Genomic DNA, 21,300 nt, shown 5'->3' on the forward strand with positions numbered 1-21,300 from the left:
AGCAAGCGTCTATGACAAATCAGGACAGGTCGTTTCACTGAGCAGCCATTACGAACACAGTCTGTAAAACAGTGATCACTAAGGTCATTACAGAAAACACCAGACTGACACCTATCAGGATTATTTGTGAGGATAACATCAAGAAGAGTAGCCTTTTCTAGGTGTTTGGAGTCATACGTTGTGGGATTGGTAATAATCTGAGAAAGATTTAGGGAGTCCCATTACTTTAGAACTTGGTCAGGTGGTTTCAGCATGTCCCAGTTTAGGTCACCTAGCAGGACAAATTCAGACTTGGTGTAAGGGGCCAGGAGAGAGCTTAGGGCAGGTAGGGTACAGGCCGGTGCTGATGGAGGACGATAGCACCCAGCAACAGTCAACAAAGAGTTATTTGAAAGTTTAATACTTAAGACCAGAAAATCAAATTGTTTGGGGGCAGACTTGGTGGAGACAATCAACACTGAAGGTGATCCTTGGTATAGATTGCCACTCTCCCACCTTTGGAAGATCTGTCTTGCTGAAAAAGGTTATAACCAGAAAGGTTAACATCAGTATTCAAAACACTCTTCCTTAACCACGTCTCAGTAATGACCAACACATCTGGATTGGAGATCTGAACCCACAATTTCAATTGATCCATTTTAGGTAATAAGCTTATAGTGTTAACGTGCAGAAACCCCAGGCTTTTACGGGAGCAGAAATCAGTGAAGCAGATATCAGAGCACAAGTCAGAATTGGGGCTAGCAACAGCAGATGCTTCCCATCAGAACATGCCTCCCTCCTTCAAGAATGAGATTTTAGACAATCCTACAAGAGCCCGAATTATACGAAAGAAGTTATTGAACTTATTTAGGTCATAAAGCCTTTGTTCAGGGTTACCATAATAAACCAAATATATACCGTGTATTTTCAAATATTGAGCACATTCAGGTCATTACTGAAGCGGAACCATGTCGAGGGAGATTTTGTAACAAGAAAAGAGGAAGAGTGTTTTAGGTGGACCGGAAGTTGTCTCCCAGAGTCACATTGAAAAACGAAAATCATTGATAACGTTAGCCTCGCGTGTAGCTAGTGTCAAGTAAGTCATTGCGAAAATATGAATTTAATTACCGATTTAATCTTGTGTTAGTACACAGCATAACTTTTTATACGTGTGAAAACTGTTTGGGATTATTCCCTGAGACGAGTACTCCATGATAGTGTTAGCTAGTTAGCAAGAGAGCTAACAACCAGTCATAGAAATCAACAGAATCTCTAAGCTAACGTGTCAGCAGCTAGCTACTATTTTTACGCCACTTTGATGTCGAAGTGACTATTTCGTAGCAGGTTGGGAGAATTTACGCAGTAGAATTAGGATAATTAACGTAGAAGGTCAGGAGACTTGGGTGGTAGCAAAAATGCTTTCATAACGTACTACGAAAATTACCTTGTATCAAAGCGGTATGAAAAGATTGTGTCTCAGCTAAATTAGTTAAGAGAAATACTATTTTCAGTTACGATAGTGACTTTTTCGTAGTAGGTTAGGATAATTTACGCAGCATGTTATAATAATTAACGTAGCAGGTTAGGAGGCGAAGGTTAACGTTAGAACATAGTAGGTTAAGTTTAGCGAGAATACTTTCCTACCCTGCTACGAAAATTWCCTTGTATCAAAGCGGTCTCCTCAGGGGGAAAAGGTTTTGTCGTGCCCTCTTCACGACTGTCATGGTGTGCTTGGACCATGTTAGTTTGTTGGTGATGTGGACACCAAGGAACTTGAAGGTTTTTACAATTGACATGAATGGTCTTTTCCATAGGGCACGCACTGGAGCAGCCTACAGACTCYTTAATTCCTGATGACTCCACTTGAATAATCGTAGATATGTTTATCTCAAGGGTGGCCCCTCGCCTCAGTCTGCTTTGCAGAGCAGCTGGTAAGTTTGTCAAGACACACATCATATCTATAGCTAGCTTAAAGTGGAACTGACAATGTTTTAACTACTTTGCAGATGTGAAACAGACAATCATAATATCAGTAAAACATATCAAATGACCAGTTTATGCTACAAAACCAACTTTATAAGAGGTTTTAAAAATAGGTTATATTTCACTCAACATTCCATGACGTACACTAAAGCATTGTTGGCAGAATAGATGGATGCAGGTTAATGCATGATTAATATAATTCACCACTACATTTCTTGGTAGTCCCAAAAATATTGCTATCGGGTTGTAATTCACAGCTGGCCTGGTGCATTGTTTGCTGCCTCCATTCGGTTGTTTCGTTTTCCATGACAAAAACGGACAATGTAACTAAGGCTGGGAATGTCAATACAATCAAACTAGCATGGGCAATGATCACTAGTCAGTCATAACATAGGCTTGCATATCTATTTATGTAGCAAGCTAAAAACACAGCGCCTAACGCTAGCTAGCTGGGAGGATGTCYTGTCACTTTCTCCTCATATCGTGTTTTTGGTGGCTATACATAGCTAGAGATCCAGGTGTCATTTGGTTAGCTAGCAAGAACTTGAACGACTTATCCATTTAGCATATCTCTTGCGATCGCAACTTCACTCAACTCGATTTCGGAGCACTTTCGTCTGTGTGCCAGAGCGCAGAATAACTGATGAATTTTCGACCGCGAACAGCGGTTGAAATATGACCGATGTCAGTAAACGTAGGCAAAACAAATAAGTTAGTCACAAAAGCGCTAGATAACATGTAACCAGCTCTGCTAGGGCGAGTAAAAAGGTCAGAGGGAGGTGTTCTCTCATTTGTGTCGAAGTAGCTTGCTTGCCAACTTTAGCCGCTTATCTTGGTTGCAGGCAAGCTGCAGAAGGATGAGTAGGCTACAATTCCCCATATTTTATCAGTGGAATTTTGACGGCCAACTAGCTGAAACAGTTTGAGAGGGTTTATCTATTGTTCCTTCTAGAGGTCGACCGATTATGATTTTTCGATACCGATTATGATTTTTCAATGCCGATACCGATTATTGGACGACCATAAAAAGCCTATACCGATTAATCGGCCGATATAAAAATATATATATATTCAATATATRTTTTTTTATAATGACAATTACAACAATACTGAATGAACACTTTTATTTTAACTTAATATAATACATCAATCAAATCAATTTAGCCTCAAATAAATAATGAAACATGTTCAATTTGGTTTAAATAATGCAAAGACAAAGTGTTGGAGAAGAAAGTAAAAGTGCAATATGTGCCACGTAAAAAAGCTAACGTTTAAGTTCCTTGCTCAGAACATGAGAACATATGAAAGCTGGTGGTTCCTTTTAACATGAGTCTTCAATATTCCCAGGTAAGAAGTTTTAGGTTGTAGTTATTATAGGAATTATAGGACTATTTCTCTATACCATTTTTATTTKATATACCTTTGACTATTGGATGGTTTTATAGGCACTTTAGTATTACCAGTGTAACAGTATAGCTTCCATCCTTCTCCTCGCCGCTACCTGGGCTCGAACCAGGAACACATCGACAACCGCCACCCTCGAAGCAGCGTTACCCATGCAGAGCAAGGGGAACAACTACTCCAAGTCTCAGAGCGAGTGACGTTTGAAACGCTATTAGCGTGCACCCCGCTAACTAGCTAGCCATTTCACATCGGTTACACCAGCTAATCTCGGGAGTTGATAGGCTTGAAGTCATAAACAGCGCAATGCTTGACGCATTGCGAAGAGCTGCTGGCAAAACGCACAAAATTGCTGTTTGAATGAATGCTTACGAGCCTGCTGGTGCCTACCATCGCTCAGTCAGACTGCTCAATCAAATCATAGACTTAATTATTACATAACACACAGAAATACGAGCCTTAGGTCATTAATACGGGATCCGGAAACTATCATCTCAAAAACAAAACATTTATTCTTTCAGTGAAATACGGAACCCTTCCGTATTTTATCTAACGGGTGGCATCCATAAGTCTAAATATTCCTGTTACATTGCACAACCTTCAATGCTATATCATAATTATGGAAAATTCTGGCAAATTAGGTAAACACAGTCCAGTTCAAAGTGAATGATTGCAGGCCTGTGTGGAAAATGGCTTGTTTGTATAAAGGCCTACTGTAGCTCTGATTGGCTTTGGTAAACCGGTCTGTGTAGTCTCCGGTCCTGGATGAGACATGTTTTTATTCCGTTTTATTTACTGCAGTGTCTATTAATTGTCCAAACGCATGGCTGATTTCCCACTCTATATTGCTATAGAATTTCACCAAATGCCTTAGTAAAAGCAATTCCCAAACATTTTAAGAATTGATCAAAATGACCATAGCTAAGTGCTTGCTTGTCAGAAAATGTTTTAAAAGTGTCATTCTTCCTGGGGGTCTATATGAACAGATTTAAATACCATTTTATGTTGCTAAAATGCTGTCAGTTCCACTTTAAAATGTGGCACTATCACTTAAACGGTACACTGATGCAATTCTGTTTATTCTCCTTCAATGCTCAGGTGCACTTCAGACTCCAGTACAGTCATTGCGTGGATCTCTACTGCCCGTCTTCCCTGCTTGCTGCTCTTCTCTAAATGGAAAACCTAGAAACTATGGAACAGCAGCAGATAACTCGCAGCCTCCTCAACCATGGGTGGCACTGGAGCCAGAGCTGGAAGAGTTCCTCGTCCCTCGTAATCTATCAGTGTCCCCACTGGAGAGCTGGCTCTCCCTGCACTACTCCCTCCCTCCCCTGCTAGAGGCTCCTCAGCCCCTGGAGGAAGGAGATGTGATGGTGGACACCAAGGTGTTGCCCCCATTTGCAGTCCCTCTACTGGAGGAGGGTGATGGCGCCGTCACGCCCCTCAGCTGTAAGAACGTGCTGGAGATCCGGCGGCGGAAGATGAACAGGCACAAGTACAAGAAGCTGCTGAAACGCACCAAGTTCCTGCGGAGGAGAGTGTTGGAGGGCAGGAGGAAAAAGAAGCAGGTCAGTGTTTTGGTTGGAAATGGAAGGAGAATGTTGTGCTCTTAATTGTTGTTCTTATGAGTATAAACTCTTAAAGGGATACTCTGGGATTTTGGCTGGAAGTCCATCGGTATCTGTTGGATGCTACCTCTAACTTCCTTCAAACTGCATTCAGAGACATAAAAATGGTATCCACGAGTTCATCTGACTCTGGGGAAATGGATAACGGGTGGCAGGTAGCCTAGTGGTTAGAGCGTTGGGCCAGTAACCGAAAGGTTGCTAATCGAATCCCAGAACTGACATGGTAAAAATCTGTCGATCTGCCCCTGAACAAGGCAGTTAACCCACTTTTTCCCGGTAGGCCGTCATTGTAAATAAGAATTTGTTCTGACTTGCCTAGTTAAATAAAGGTAAAATTAAAAATGACTAAATCCTGAAGTATCCCTTTAACTGCTCATCACTCACAGCTTATGTTACCTCAGTAATTATGTCCCCACTGCTTTGAACAGATTGTAACACTTATTACAGTCCCTGTGAGAGCTCTAATAGTGTATTTTCTGTACTTGTGTGCAGAAACGCTTCGAGAAGGATCTGCAGAGGATCTGGATGAGAGCTGGACTGAAGAAAGCCCCAGAGGGATGGAACACACCCAAAATCTTCATTAAACAGTACAAGTCCAAGAGGGGATGAAGAAGAGTACATGCAAGGCTGAGAGCCTTCTGGCACACCGCTGACTGATCCACACACTGGGTCATAACAGGACACGTACGCTTTTCCTCAAACACAGCAGAGCAGCCTGCTCTCCTTTGCTACTTGTCAGTGATGTGGACATTTTCCACATGTTCTCTCCTGTTGAGTGTGATGTTCATTGTAAGTAAGTGAAAATAAACAATAAAGCTTTGTTTCCCATCCTTATAATTGTATCTACTCATCTTATTTAATATATCATACCAGTATGTTCATACCTGCTTAGCATAGGCTGCTATATTATTTTATACCTTTTCCTTTGCTATTCCGTGAGAGAAACTGAGTGGCAGTATTGTACAACCTCTGTTTCATTGAACTTGGGAGTCTGAAAGATGTTAAGCTGATTATAGTCCATTGCTGTTCAGTGAGTGACAAAATGATAAAACAATATTCCGGTAAGGTATCACGTGATATTAGGTCAGAAGAAGTGGTCACTTTCAAAGATGCCAATGTGAAGCAGGAGACTAGAAGATGCACTCCGTCTGTTCACTCTGTCGCAGTGTCAGAAGGTGTAGGGTTTCACAGGCACGTGTAGGAGGGGCATACACTGCTGGTCTAGACTCTGGAGAAGTCTGTCGTTTTGTTGTTGATGAACTTTCTTCAGGTGTTGCTTTCTTCTGTCCGTTGATGTGCCACCGTGTTGCAGCCTACCATCTTTTCTCCCATCTTTTGAGGAGAAGTTGAAAAAGAAAAACAAAGACATGTTGCTGCTGTTTCTGAGTAAGTTCCAATTTCMGTTTTTACTGTAACGGAACAAAAGCTTCAATGTTTGTCGACCCTGTGCCAAAGTGATAACGCTAGTTGACCCTGCGCCAAAATTAGAACGTTAGAAGACCCTGCATCAATGCAGATTAATTTAAATGTATTTAGTATAGTATTTATCTATCCTGATGCCTAGTCACTTTACCCTGCCTTTAGGTACAGACAGTATCTACCTCAAATACCTTGTACCCCTGCATCAATGATCTGTTAAATGTACTCTCTGTATATCACTAAATTCTTATGTTAAATAGGTAAAGAAGAATGGGCAATCATGTCTGCCTCGGGTATTTGGTGGCGGTTGGGTGCTTTTCTTATGGGTTCACTCCAATGTGTTTTGAGTTAACTGCGGTCAGAGTGGGAGAGTCAGCACAATCCCTGTAGCCTGTCATTATATGTGCCAGTAAATGAGGGAGTGTCTCACCATAAGTGGGCTGGAGTTACTCAAGATACAGGGATTACCACTTAAACTCAATTTAGGGCCTTAGACAATGTTATTCAACATAGGAGGCTATCAAAATGTAGAGTCACCGATTTTCATGAATTCTTACTTAAAATTGTAATTAGAATGACAATGTTCATTGAATGATTTACCAATATCGTGGTTGTTGCAGAAATTGGTAGGAAGGAAACCAACTTATTCTGTGTATCAAGCGTCCATGCATGCCCTAGCCTAGAGGCAAACTGCGATTACAGGAATGGACAGGAAATTCACACCCTCCTGTTAGGGACGGTTTACAGATTCAGATATTGACTGATTCCAGTCTCAGCATAATGTCAACAAAATGATGCTTATCAGGCAGGATGTGCCTTCTAGAGCAAAGAGTGTCTGAGTTGACCCTTGTGTATATATAGCTGAATCTGCAGCTTGGTTGAGTTATTACTGAGCTGTGCTGTGTGCTCATCAAACTACAGTGTCATTGGGGGAGAGAGAAATTCCTGCACATAGTTAAAAAAATAAAAWAAWTTACAAACTGTCTCTGTGCAACTAAACTATGCATTACCCTCCTGAGCAAAATAATACAGCATGTACATGTTTTTTTAGTTAAATTATTTTTCCACATTCAGTAATGTGTATCATTGCTGTAGCGATTCACCTTCAGATTTAAGTTATTGTGAAAGTGGCAGTCATTTAACATGGCAATTCAGTAGCAGGTAGTTAAATCTTTAAGTGTTAGCTTTGTATGTCTGCACTAGAGACCAAGGAGACATTCACAGGGTTTGATTATTATTTATTTTTTCTGTCCACAGAATAGTTTATATCCTTCAGTGCTGCTCATACCACAGTTGTCCAGTATGGTGGCGCACATAACCAACCTTGGACTATTATGAGCTCATGGACTCGCATAAACATGTTGATCATAGAGATGAGACATTGCCTCGTCTAGATGGTTATATCATAAGAAACATCAGCATCTCAAGTTCAATGACTTCACCAAACAAGAAATAGTCATTTTAATCGTAGGAGAACCTTTGAAAGAAATGTTATTTATAGAGACCATCAACTAATCACATAGGGAGTAAGTTTACTGACCGTAAATAAGTAAAAACCACAGTTGATGTGAAACCATGACAGGACTGTATTGGAGGTCATCAGAGGAGATGAGCAAGCATTTCCTGTTAGTCTACACCAGTTGTATTTGGAGCATGTGACATTTGACATTTTAGTCATTTAGCAGACACTCTTATCCAGAGCAACTTACAGGAGCAATTTGGGTTAAGTGCCTTGTTTAAGGGCAAATTGACAGATTTTTCACCTTCTGGGCTCGGTGATTCGAAACAGCGACCTTTCGGTTACTGGCCCAACGCTCTTAAAACACCTTAAGGATCCGCCCCTTTTCAATTTTTGCCTAAAATGACACCCAAATCTAACTGCCGGTAGCTCAGGACTTGGAGCAAGGATATGCATATTCTTGATACCATTTGAAAGGAAACGTTGAAATGTTAAATGAATGTAGGAGAATATAACACATTAGATCTGGTAAAACATAATACAATGAAAAAAAACATGCATTTTATTTTTGTATTTTTTTTGTACAATCTTTGAAATGCAAGAGAGAGGCCATAATGTATTATGAAAGACCAGGCGCAGTTTATATTTTGGCCACTACATTTACATTACATTTAAGTCATTTAGCAGACGCTCTTATCCAGAGCGACTTACAAATTGGTGCATTCACCTTATGACATCCAGTGGAACAGCCACTTTACAATAGTGCATCTAAATCTATTAAGGGGGGGGGGTGAGAAGGATTACTTTATCCTATCCTAGGTATTCCTTAAAAGAGTGGGGTTTCAGGTGTCTCCGGAAGTGGTGATTGACTCCGCTGTCCTGGCGTCGTGAGGAGTTTGTTCCACCATTGGGGGCCAGAGCAGCGAACAGTTTTGACTGGGCTGAGCGGGAACTGTACTTCCTCAGTGGTAGGAGGCGAGCAGGCCAGAGGTGGATGAACGCAGTGCCCTTGTTTGGTGGTAGGCCTGATCAGAGCCTGGAGTACTGAGGTGCCGTTCCCTCACAGCTCCGTAGGCAACACCATGGTCTTTAGCGGATGCGAGCTTCAACTGGAAGCCAGTGGAGAGAGCGGAGGAGCGGGGTACGTGAAGAACTTGGAAGGTTGAACACCAGACGGGCTGCGGCGTTCTGGATGAGTTGTAGGGGTTTAATGGCACAGGCAGGGAGCCCAGCCAACAGCGAGTTGCAGTAATCCAGACGGGAGATGACAAGTGCCTGGATTAGGACCTGCGCCGCTCCTGTGTAGGCAGTGCGTACTCTGCGGATGTTGTAGAGCATGAACCTACAGGAACGGGCCACCGCCTTGATGTTAGTTGAGAACGACAGGGTGTTGTCCAGGATCACGCCAAGGTTCTTAGCGCTCTGGGAGGAGGACACAATGGAGTTGTCAACCGTGATGGCGAGATCATGGAACGGCAGCCTTCCCCGGGAGGAAGAGCAGCTCCGTCTTGCCGAGGTTCAGCTTGAGGTGGTGATCCGTCATCCACACTGATATGTCTGCCAGACATGCAGAGATGCGATTCGCCACCTGGTCATCAGAAGGGGAAAGGAGAAGATTAGTTGTGTGTTCGTCTGCATAGCAATGATAGGAGAGACCATGTGAGGTTATGACAGAGCCAAGTGACTTGGTGTTATAGCGGAGAATAGGAGAGGCCTAGAACAGAGCCCTGGGGACACCAGTGGTGAGAGCACGTGGTGAGGAGACAGATTCTCGCCACGCCACCTGGTAGGAGCGACCTGTCAGGTAGGACGCAATCCAAGCGTGGGCCGCCGCCGGAGATGCCCAACTCGGAGAGGTGGAGAGGAGGATCTGATGGTTCACAGTATCGAAGGCAGCCGATAGGTCTAGAAGGATGAGAGCAGAGGTGAGAGAGTTAGCTTAGCAGTGCGGAGCGCCTCCGTGATACAGAGAAGAGCAGTCTCAGTGAATGACTAGTCTTGAAACCTGACTGATTTGGATCAAGAAGGTCATTCTGAGAGAGATAGCGGGAGAGCTGGCCAAGGACGGCACGTTCAAGAGTTTTGGAGAGAAAAGAAAGAAGGGATACTGGTCTGTAGTTGTTGACATCGGAGGATCGAGTGAAGGTTTTTTCAGAAGGGGTGCAACTCTCGCTCCTTGAAGACGGAAGGGACGTAGCCAGCGGTCAGGGATGAGTTGATGAGCGAGTGAGGTAAGGAGAAGGTCTCCGGAAATGGTCTGGAGAAGAGAGGAGGGGATAGGGTCAAGCGGGCAGGTTGTTGGCGCCGGCCGTCACAAGACGCGAGATTTCATCTGGAGAGAGAGGGGAGAAAGAGTCAGAGCACAGGTAGGGCAGTGTGAGCAGAACCAGCGTGTCGTTTGACTTAGCAAACGAGGATCGGATGTCGTCGACCTTCTTTTCAAAATGGTTGACGAAGTCATCTGCAGAGAGGGAGGAGGGGGGGGGAGGGGGAGGAGGATTCAGGAGGGAGGAGAAGTGGCAAAGAGCTTCCTAGGGTTAGAGGCAGATGCTTGGAATATTAGAGTGGTAGAAAGTGGCTTTAGCAGCAGAGACAGAAGAGGAAAATGTAGAGAGGAGGAGGAGTGAAAGGATGCCAGGTCCGCAGGGAGGCGAGTTTTCCTCCATTTCCGCTCGGCTGCCCGGAGCCCTGTTCTGTGAGCTCGCAATGAGTCGTCGAGCCACGGAGCGGGAGGGAGGACCGAGCCGGCCAGGGATAGGGGACATAGGAAGTCAAAGGATGCAGAAAGGAGGAGAGGAGGGTTGAGGAGGCAGAATCAGGAGATAGGTTGGAGAAGGTTTGAGCAGAGGGAAGAGATGATAGGATGAAGAGGAGAGGGTAGCGGGGAAGAGAGCGAAGGTTGGGACGGCGCGATACCATCCGAGTAGGGGCAGTGTGGGAAGTGTTGGATAGAGACGAGAGGGAAAAGGATACAAGGTAGTGGTCGGAGACTTGGAGGGGAGTTGCAATGAGGTTTGTGGAAGAACAGCATCTAGTAAAGATGAGGTCGAGCGTATTGCCTGCCTTGAGAGTAGGGGAAGGTGAGAGGTGAGGTCAAAAGAGGAGAGAAGTGGAAAGAAGGAGGCAGAGAGGAATGAGTCAAAGGTAGACGTGGGGAGGTTAAAGTCGCCCAGAACTGTGAGAGGTGAGCCGTCCTCAGGAAAGGAGCTTATCAAGGCATCAAGCTCTTGATGAACTCTCCGAGAACCTGGAGGCGATAAATGATAAGGATGTTAAGCTTGAAAGGGCTGTAACTGTGACAGCATGGAATTCAAAGGAGGCGATAGACAGATGGTAAGGGGAGAAAGAGAGAATGACCACTTGGGAGAGATGAGGATCCCGTCCACCACCCGCTGACCAGAAGCTCTCGGGTGTGCGAGAACACGTGGGCGGACGAAGAGAGAGCGTAGGAGTAGCAGTGTTATCTGTGGTGATCCATGTTTCCGTCAGTGCCAAGAAGTCGAGGGACTGAGAGGAGGCATAGGCTGAGATGAACTCTGCCTTGTTGGCCGCAGATCGGCAGTTCCAGAGGCTACCGGAGACCTGGAACTTTACGTGGTCGTGCGCGCTGGGACACCAGATTAGGGTGCCGCGCCACGCGTGTGGAGCGTTTGTATGGTCTGTGCAGAGAGGAGAGAACAGGATAGACAGACACATAGTTGACAGGCTACAGAAGACTACGCTAATGCAAAGGAGATTGGAATGACAAGTGGACTACGCGTCTCGAATGTTCAGAAAGTTAAGCTACGTAGCAAGAATCTTATTGACTAAAATGATTAAGATGATACAGTACTGCTGAAGTAGGCTAGCTGGCAGTGGCTGCGTTGTTGACTTTGTAAGCTAGCTGGCAGTGGCTGCGTTGTTGACACTACACTAATCAAGTCGTTCCGTTGAGTGTAATAGTTTCTACAGTGCTTGCTATTCGGGGCTAGCTGGCTAGCTAGCAGTGTTGATTACTTACGTTGCGTTAAAAGAACGACAGTAGCTGGCTAGCTAACCTAGAAAATCGCTCTAGACTACACAATTATCTTTGATACAAAGACGGCTATGTAGCTAGCTGTGTAGCTAGCTACGATCAAACAAATCAAACCGTTGTACTGTAATGAAATGAAATGAAAATGTGATACTACCTGTGGAGCGAAGCGGAATGCGACCGGGTTGTTGAGTGCGGAAGTTCTATTCGGTAGACGTTGGCTAGCTGTTGGCTAGCTAGCAGTGTCTCCTACGTTAAGACGACAAGTAGCTGGCTAGCTAACCTCGGTAAATTAAGATAATCACTCTAAAACTACACACTCTAAACTACACAATTATCTTGGATACGAAGACAGCAAAGACAACTATGTAGCTAGCTAACACTACACTAATCAAGTCGTCAGTTGAGTGTAATAGTTGCTACAGTGCTGCTATTCGGTAGACGGTGGACGTTTGCTAGCTGGCTAGCTGCTGGGCAGATAGCAGTGTAGACTGCGTTAGGACGACGAAATACGATAATTACGCAACTATCTTTGATACAAAGACGGCTATGTAGCTAGCTAAGAAGAAATTGCTAAGATTAGACAAATCAAACCGTTGTACTATAATGAAATGTAATGAAATGTAATGAAAAGTTATACTACCTGCGGACCAAAGCGCGAATGCGACCGCTCGCTCCAACCCGCTCGCCACTAGATGGCAGCAGTGTATGTGCAAAGTTTTAGACTGATCCAATAAACCATTGCATTTCTGTTAATTTTATTTCAAGACTGCCCAAATGTGCCTAATTGGTTTATTAATACATTTTCAAGTTCATAACTGTTCACTATCCTCAAACAATAGCATAGTATTCTTTCACTGTAATAGCTCCTGTAAATTGGACAGTGCAGTTACATTAACAAGAATTTAAGCTTTCTGCCAATATCAGATACGTCTATGTCCTGGGAAATGTTCTTGTTACTTACAACCTCATGCTAATCACATTAGCCTACATTAGTTCAACCATCCCGCAGGGGACCTACCAATCCTGTAGAGGTTTTTAACCACTTGATTTGACGAGTGTCCCTGAGTCATATCACTTTTCCTTATGTGAGGGGATTCTGTCATATCAGCAGATGAACAAAACACCTGGTATCTACTGTCTCTGAAAACCCCACAACTACCCCTTAAAAACAGCATAGGCCTACTCAACTGTTAGGATAACTTGACTTTCCATTTTTATGGTGTTAATTTAAACAAAACATAAGCCTGCCTGCTAAACCTCTAGGATTGAACGAGAATAGCTCCCCTAACATTGGTGTATGAAGTACAATAGGCATCTATGATCTAAGTAATGGTCACCCAGTTGTGGCAGTGGGCACGTTGACTGGTGAGGGCTGGCTGGCTGTGTTTACCCCCAGGACTTTGGCCTTGACAGTTTTTAGCAGGGGAATGAATAGAGCCTGTGTGTTTCTGCCTGGGCTGTATGCTTCTCTCTGCAGCCGGCCCCTAGGTAAACAGCAGATGTAATAGCGCTTAGTGAAAATCTGGGTTAGAAATAGCAGACTTGCTACAGGAATGCCTTCAGTCCCAAAAGGCGAAACATTGAAATATAGAGAAGTGTATATACTTCTCCCTGTTTCATTCTTCTTCTTGTTGTTTTTCTCTTGACCTATTTTTCACTCTTCCTCCACCCAGTTGTCTCATTGAAGCAGCTGTTATACCAGTCAGCCTTAACTACTGTATAAGCTATCCGTTCACAACAGCGCAGTGACCACAACTCTGTGGTCAGCTCAGGTCCAACCCTGCCAGATGGATAGTTATGGTTCCTATGATGACAATGGCATTTTCTGTTATTTGTTTCAGTTTCTGCTGTCTTCTTCATGCCCAGTGGTAAGTCCCCATAACATGTAACCTTCATTGTATTACACATGTTTATCCACAACATTTATGCATCTATTTGCTGTTTACATTTTAGTATAAGTGTGTGATTTTTAGGGTTATGTTTTTTTTTTTTCATGATCTTGTTGAGAAATGTTTTAATTTTGTGTATTTTTTTCTGTTGCAAAATGTACAAATAAGTCCTGTGTGTGTTGCATTAGCATGGGGCCAGAGCAGCAGCAGTCTAGGTGTGGTGGTGGTGGAGGCCCGCAACATCACCCTCCCAGCCGGAACACAGGCGGTACTGCCCTGCAACAGCCCCCGCATGGTGTGGACCCGGGACCGCCTGAAGGACCGCCAGAGGGTGGTCCACTGGGATCTGGTCCGGAGCATACCAGAGTACTCTGTGGAGAGGATACTGGACATGTCCCCTGGGGTCAAAGAGAGAGTCTACAATGGGTTCAACAAGGGCCGCATAACCATCCCCAAAACCGCCTTCACTGACGGGAACTTCTCCCTCGTCATCAACAGTGAGTTGGGCCCGTGGTATACTGTATGCTCATGACTGTATATAATATTACACTCATTTATATTACTCAAGAAAATGTCATTGGAATGTGTGTTATGCCAGATGTGGGAGCAGCTGACCGAGGTGTTTATAGTTGTAACCTGCACCACCACTACTGCCAGCTGCACCAATCCATCAAGATACAACTCAACACCACCAAGTCAGGTGACTATCCACAATATGTATCTGAATCATGATGATTTGAATAGTCTTCCATACAGTATCTATTATGCTTAAATCAAAAACGCTATTCACCCTGTTCCATCTCAGCCCGTAAGGAGAAGCGGTACTGGGACGGGGACAAGACAGTGTTTGTGGTGTTGCTGGGGAGCTCAGTGGTGTTGCCGTGTGTGAACCGGCGGCCCCTGTGGACGGAGGGCCAGCAGGAGGACCAGCAGCAGGTAGCCCACTGGGACTGGCAGCCCCCTGGGGTGAGACCTGATTTGGCTGACCGCCTGGTGGACCTGTACGCTTCCGGAGAGCGCAGACAGTATGGACCGCTCTTCCCCGTGGATAAGATGAGTGTTTCTGAGGATGCCTTCTCTGTAGGGGACTTCTCTCTGACCATCTCTAACCTGCAGCCCATCGACAAGGGCCTGTACTCCTGCCACCTGCACCACCACTACTGTGGCCTGCACGAGAGACGTATCTTCAGACTCATGGTGGGGCCTCCACTCCCCCCACCTCCTCTGGTCCTCACTGCAGCTCCTGCTGTCCCCCACGCACTCCCCAATGACGACCCAAGTAAGACACTCGGCATATCCCTTTCTCTTAGGATTTATTCTCTGATTGGAAGTGTGAACCATTTTTAAACTTCATTAGAACATGGCGGGCATAGTTAGAATAAAGCCCTTTCTCCTTTCGTTTCAACTATAAATCATTATATCTTCTCTCTATATTCTCTTTCACATTTTCCCTGAGCTTCGTTTTCTCTAATCTGATTGGTGTGTGTGTCTGCCTGTCTTTACAGCAGCCTGTGTGTAACTGAGAACACTGTTCCTGGGGTATATTTATAGGTCATATTTATAGGCATTTTTGGTCAGTTATGTCAGTGCATCTTTGTGCCAGATCTCTTCTCAAACCTTTTCTCTGTCTGCACAAGAGGAAGGGGGAGAGAAAGAGGGAATGAAGGAGTGGGCGAAAGAGGCAACAAAAGAAAGATGGAGAAAAAGAGGGTGAGGGAAAAAAGAATGAAAGAATGCATTTGGCCGCAGATGAGCTGACAGCGAGGGGGAGAGAGCGAGAGAGCATTGAGAGCTCTGGAGTGTTGAGAAAGGGAGGGGGTTTTGTTTGGGGAATCTGGCTGCAGGCAGCCTGTCTGAAAGTCTGTCTGAAAGGCCACTAATTGGCCAAAACGGAAGTGCTCTCATTTTCATTGGAGACCTTTTTCATTTTTCTGTAGTTGAGCAAATGGCTTAGTTTACAGGAGGAGCCATTATAGCTCAACAGGGGCAGTAAAGCCAGACTCCAGGGGAAGGATGGAGCATGGTGAGGCTTTGCAACTGGTGAATTGGGATTTCTGTCAGTCTCTTTAAGTTTCATTATCTCTCGACAGTAACCTGTCTACAGAGCAGTCTCTCTCCATCACTAGTCTGATTCTCTCCTTCTCTCTGGCCCTCTGGTTGGGGCGTGTTTATCAGCAAAAGGAGGAAATGTGCTACATCTGTTCCGCACCTGGACCAGCTGGGACATGAAAGGGAACAGTGGGGGAGGTGTTGGCAGGGGTTCAGTGTTAGATGTGGATCCTCCTTTGTCCTTTTAAGATGGGTTGATCCATTTAACAGCATTGTAAAGTATGCAGGAAGAAATTCACGTGGATCAATGCAGACATGTCTTGAGTTCTTTGCTTTGATTTTTACTTTTTGACTTCAGCTTTCTTCTACTTAGTTGTGCTTTTTCGTTTGTTCAGTCCAGCCAACTCTTATCTGCGTACTCTGCAATTGCAACAGCCATTGTCCCACTTTTTTGTTACACTGTAATCATTTATGGCAAGCTAAAGTAGAGCTCGGTGTTGTTGTGAGCGCCAGAACCTGGATAAGGCAGCCAAAGCATTTAGAATAGAAAATAACCAGAAATGCAGACCAGGTCGGATTCCTTCAGCTCATTGGCTTGCTAATTAACCACAGTCTTTCAACAAGACTAAAACCACTAGCTGTGTGACCTCTGCACGGCACATGTCACATTGTGTTTCTGCGTGTAAGTTCTTGTCTGATCTGCCAGGGGAATGGGAACAGGCAACAGCTGAGATACGGAGAGAGAACTGAGGCAAGACTAATTGTTCTCCAGAGATAGTTGACCTTGACCATGACACTGCAGTTTCATGCATATTAACAACATTCAAAACAGACGAGATAATTAGCAACTCTGATGCCACTTGGGAAGTGTTAAATTAGATTAATTCAATACAATTTGTTCTGTAAGACTGGTGCAGTTTGCAAGATCCACCCAGGGATGGTATCTGTCCTCTGCTCATTTCTTATTTGAAGCCTGCCTCAAGCTAATACCTATCCTCAGGCTAGTTTAATCAGTCATGATGTGTCATAACATACAGTACCAGTCAAAAGTTTGGACGCACCTACTTATTCAAGGGTTTTTCTTTATTTTTACTATTTTCTACATAGTTTTGATGTCTTRACTATTATTCTACTATGAGATAACACACATGGAATCATGTAGTAACCAAAAAAGTGTTAAACAAATCAAAATATATTTTAAATTTGAGATTCTTCAAAGTAGCCACCCTTTGCCTTGATGACAGCTTTGCACACTCTTGGCATTCTCTCAACCAGCTTCATGAGGTAGTCACCTGGAATGCAAGTTAACAGGTGTGCCTTGTTAAAAATGTGTGGAATTTCTGCGTTTMTGTGTTTGAGCCAATCGGTTGTGTTGTGACAAGGTAGGGGTGGTATATAGAAGATAGCCCTATTTGGTAAAAGACCAAGTRCATATTATGGTAAGAACAGCTCAAATAAGCAAAGAGAAATGACAGTTCATCATTACTTTAAGACATGAAGGTCAGTCAATAAGGAAAATGTCAAGAACTTGAAGTTTCTTCAAGTGCAGTCGCAAAAACCATGAAGCGCTATGATGAAACTGTCCCTCATGAGGACCGCCACAGGAAAGGAAGACCCAGAGTTACCTCTGCTGCAGAGGATAAGTTCATTAGAGTTAACTGCACTTCTGATTGCAGCCCAAATAAATGCTACAGAGTTCCACTGTTCAGAGGAGACTGTGTGAAGCAAGCCTTTATGGTTGAATTGCTGCAAAGAAACCACTACTAAAGGACACCAAGAAGAGACTTGCTTGGGCCAAGAAACACGATCAATGGACATTAGATAAGGTCATTAGAGTAAACTGCACCTCAGATTGCAGCCTGAATAAATGCTTCACAGAGTTCAAGTAACAGACGCATTTCAGCATCAACTGTTGAGGAGACTGCGTGAATAAGGCCTTCATGGTCAGATTGATACAAAAAAAACACTACTAAAGGACACCAATAATAAGAAGAGACTTGCTTAGGCCAAGAAACACGAGCAATGGACATCAGAGCGGTGGAAACTTTAGATTTTTGGTTCCAACKACCGTGTCTTTGTGAGATGCAGAGTAGGTGAACGGATTAACTCTGTGAAGCATGGAGGAGGTGGTGTGGTAGTGCTTTGCTGGTGACACTGTCTGTGATTTATTTAGAATTCAAGGCACACTTAACCAGCATTGCTACCACAGCATTCTGCATCGATACACCATCCCATCTGGTTTGCGCTTAGTGGTGCTATCATTTGTTTTTCAACAGGACAATGACCCAACACACCACTAGGCTGTGTAAGGGCTATTTGACCAAGAAGGAGAGTAATAGAGTGCTGCGTCAGATGACCTGGCCTCCACAATCACCCGACCTCAACCCAACTGAGATGGTTTTGGATGAGGTGGACCGCAGAGTGAAGGAAAAGCAGCCAACAAGTGCTCAGCATATGTGGGAACTCCTTCAAGACTGTTGGAAAAGCATTCCAGGTGACTACCTCATGAAGCTGGTTGAGAGAATGCCAAGAGTGTGCAAAGCTATCATCAAGGCAAAGGGTGGCTACTTTGAAGAATCTAAAATATATTTTGATTTGTTTAACACTTTTTTGGTTACTACGTGATTCCATATGCGTTATTTCATAGTTTTGATGTCTTCACTATTATTCTATTCTGTAGAAAAACCCTTGAATGAGTAGGTGTGTCCAAACTTTTGACTGGTACTGTATCTGCGGATGGGCCAAGGAGAACAGATTTAAAAGAAACAAATGCCTCTAGGTGATGGAAAGAAAAAGTATTTTAGTGTCATCAGCCTTCCCAGGCTTGGTTAATACAGGTCTCCACCATCATTATCCCCAATGACTATAATTTCTGTTCTCACCCAGCAGGTGAGAGAGACCTGTGTAACAGTGGCAAGCTGATTGATGGTTATGGTGCAATAAATGTGTAATGGGAAGGTATGGTACATGTTATTGTGTGCAGACGGTTTGAGTAGATCCTAGCCAGTGGAAGAAACACCTCAGTGAGGGAAGTAACAATTTGATATGCCAATTTGTAATAGCTATTTTCATTGATTTAAATCACATGGTTTTCACAGTTAGCAAATCCCGTTCTCCCCCGTCTGTTATTTAGCTTAATTAATTGTCTGAAACCTGGCAGAAGTGGTGTTTGTGTTGCACAGAGCATGACTGTGAGGTGAGTGTTGTCAAATGTCTGCTTACACTGACCAGTCGGACTGGTGGAGTTTCAGTGACTGAGAGAGACAGCAACAGCTAGGGTTAATTCTTTATACTTTGCAAAACATTGTCTGTGTTTATGAGAAAAGGTAAATATCTGGAAAACTAATTCGGACAGGCTGACCGCACACAACAGAATTCCTCCCCTCTGTCCTTCCTTTCCTCCCTCTCCTCTTTCTTGGGTAATAGGTATTTCTCTTTTTAAGGTATGCAAGTCGTTACAGCTGAACCAGGTCAACTCTTCCTTTACTCACGGTTTCTGAAAGAAATGAAAACCAGCTTAACAATTGTTTTTCAATGATGCAGAAAAAACATGTAATTGTCGTTCAAAATGCAATATCAATGGCAAACACTGAGTGTACAAAACATTATGAACACCTGCTCTTTCAATGAGACTGACTGGGTGAAATCTATGATCCCATTATTGAATGTCACCTGTTAAATCTGCTTCAGTCAGTGTTGATGAAGGGGAGGAGACCGATGAAAGAAGGATTTTTAAGCCTTGAGACAAGTTGGGGGGGGGGGGGGGTTCGCAACTCAATATTAGGAAGGTGTTCTTAATGTTTTATACACTCAGTTCAAATTAAACACTATGTATTGGTTATATACTATCATTATTTTCACTCAACATGGATATAACAAAATGTGACTAATATAATGTTCCACAACCAGCCTGTGTTTATAACACAATGAGTGTTAATAGCAGACCAGTGAACCCACAGTGTTGTCCTTACACCTTCAGGCCACAACGTGGTTGAACTTGAGAGGCCACGAGTAGTCAACGTCATCCTCCCTGAGCACCGAGGGCACTTCTTCCAGCAGCTGGGTTACATCCTGGCTACCTTCTTCCTCCTAGCCTTCATCATCACAATAGTCATTGTGCTTACCACACGACGCAGAAAGAGAGGTAGCGTGTGTGTGGGTGTCTCTACTGTATGTATCTCTGCATGTCTCTATCACACACAGACACACTTTGAATGTCCTCAATTTACACACTTTATATTTGTATAAATGTCCTTGATTTAATATTTAAATCAGTTGAATGGCTGTGTGATTTTGTGACCTGTAAATGGTATGTTAAAGGTGTGTTAATCTTGTTTTAGGGCTGGAGTATGACTTGCAAAGATCTAAACGGTGAGAACTGATTTAGTAAAGGTGGTCAGCGGTCACACTTGATAATGAGAATATTACTCATTTTAAGGAGGACCTGAACTCACTGAACTTTGACGACTAACCACCTCCCTCTCTTACTGGTAAACAGGAGGGGTCATGTGACTGACCATGAGGACATTGCATTGGACGCCACAGAGCTGAAGGTCTGCAACCAGGAACACCTGAATTCAGGTAAGGCTCTCATGCTGCCTGTAGGCCCWACCTCATATAGACTAGAGAGTTTGAACAGGGCGACTGGTATCAATAATGGCTGTTGCTGCACAGAGCTCATACCGTATATCATGACATGTCAAATTGAATGACCAACCCTTTTGCATTTCTATCCTTAGATTACAAAAACAACTTACTGAAAGAGAGAGATATGTCCAAAGACCGCAATAAAGGTAAATATATGTGACATTATGGGTTCCAAACAACAATTTCATGCCTAATTGAATGGCTTTCTTTTTGTTAATGTCACTTCTCATTTCTTTCCTATTATTCTCTTCCTCCGTATCTCTCTAGAAATGGATGGAAAGTTGTGGAAGTGAGACAGAAATAGCTGATATGCTGCTGGCTGGTCCAGGGCAGACACCCCCTTACCAAACTCTCTTACCAAAACATTTCTATTGCTGCGCCAGTCAATGTTTTTTTGTTTTATATTTTCATACTGGTAAAGTCTGTATTCTGATCTGCTGTGATTTCAACATGGCTAGATATGTCTTCAATTTTATATTACACAGATATTTTTTTGTCAAGTATTTTATATAACAAAAACACAGTGTACTGTACAACCTTCCTTTTTGTATGTAACAAAACACTTTCTATCACTGTATTCCTTTAATTCACTCTTCAAACTTTTCATTTTCAGAATGCATGTTGTCTTTTATTGTGTGTGGGAAAACTGTCATGCTCCATGTATGATTTGAGTGCAGCAAGCTCATAACGCTTTGAGTATGTTTATTAAAATATTTGCACAAACCTTTCTGTAATTTACTGTTAACACATTACATTTAGCCAACGTATCCTTTCTGTAAAGAGTCATAAGTAGTTTATAGCCAGGCTTTTAATTATTCATTGGTAGATTGC

At 43.5% G+C, this 21,300-nt stretch overlaps 2 protein-coding genes across 2 annotated transcripts; both read left to right on the forward strand.

The window, feature by feature from the left end:
- Positions 1–971: 971 nt before the first annotated feature.
- Positions 972–5,828, forward strand: aurkaip1 (aurora kinase A interacting protein 1). The gene is made up of 4 exons (XM_024138444.2): positions 972–1,075; positions 1,794–1,910; positions 4,462–4,931; positions 5,484–5,828. Exons 2-4 carry the CDS (start codon positions 1,859–1,861, stop codon positions 5,598–5,600), a joined length of 639 nt encoding a protein of 212 aa, XP_023994212.1. The 5' UTR covers positions 972–1,075; positions 1,794–1,858; the 3' UTR covers positions 5,601–5,828.
- A 315-nt stretch (positions 5,829–6,143) lies between these two features.
- Positions 6,144–21,192, forward strand: LOC112070986 (matrix remodeling-associated protein 8). Its single transcript, XM_024138443.2, has 10 exons — positions 6,144–6,377; positions 13,726–13,752; positions 13,962–14,270; positions 14,372–14,473; positions 14,579–15,052; positions 19,802–19,966; positions 20,163–20,193; positions 20,321–20,403; positions 20,562–20,615; positions 20,737–21,192. The coding sequence occupies exons 1-10, from the start codon at positions 6,359–6,361 to the stop codon at positions 20,760–20,762; spliced, it is 1,290 nt and encodes a 429-aa protein (XP_023994211.1). The 5' UTR covers positions 6,144–6,358; the 3' UTR covers positions 20,763–21,192.
- The last annotated feature ends 108 nt before the right edge of the window (positions 21,193–21,300 follow it).

Source organism: Salvelinus sp. IW2-2015, unplaced genomic scaffold (assembly GCF_002910315.2).
Source record: "Salvelinus sp. IW2-2015 unplaced genomic scaffold, ASM291031v2 Un_scaffold1482, whole genome shotgun sequence".
In the NCBI taxonomy this organism is placed as follows: Eukaryota; Metazoa; Chordata; class Actinopteri; order Salmoniformes; family Salmonidae; genus Salvelinus; species Salvelinus sp. IW2-2015.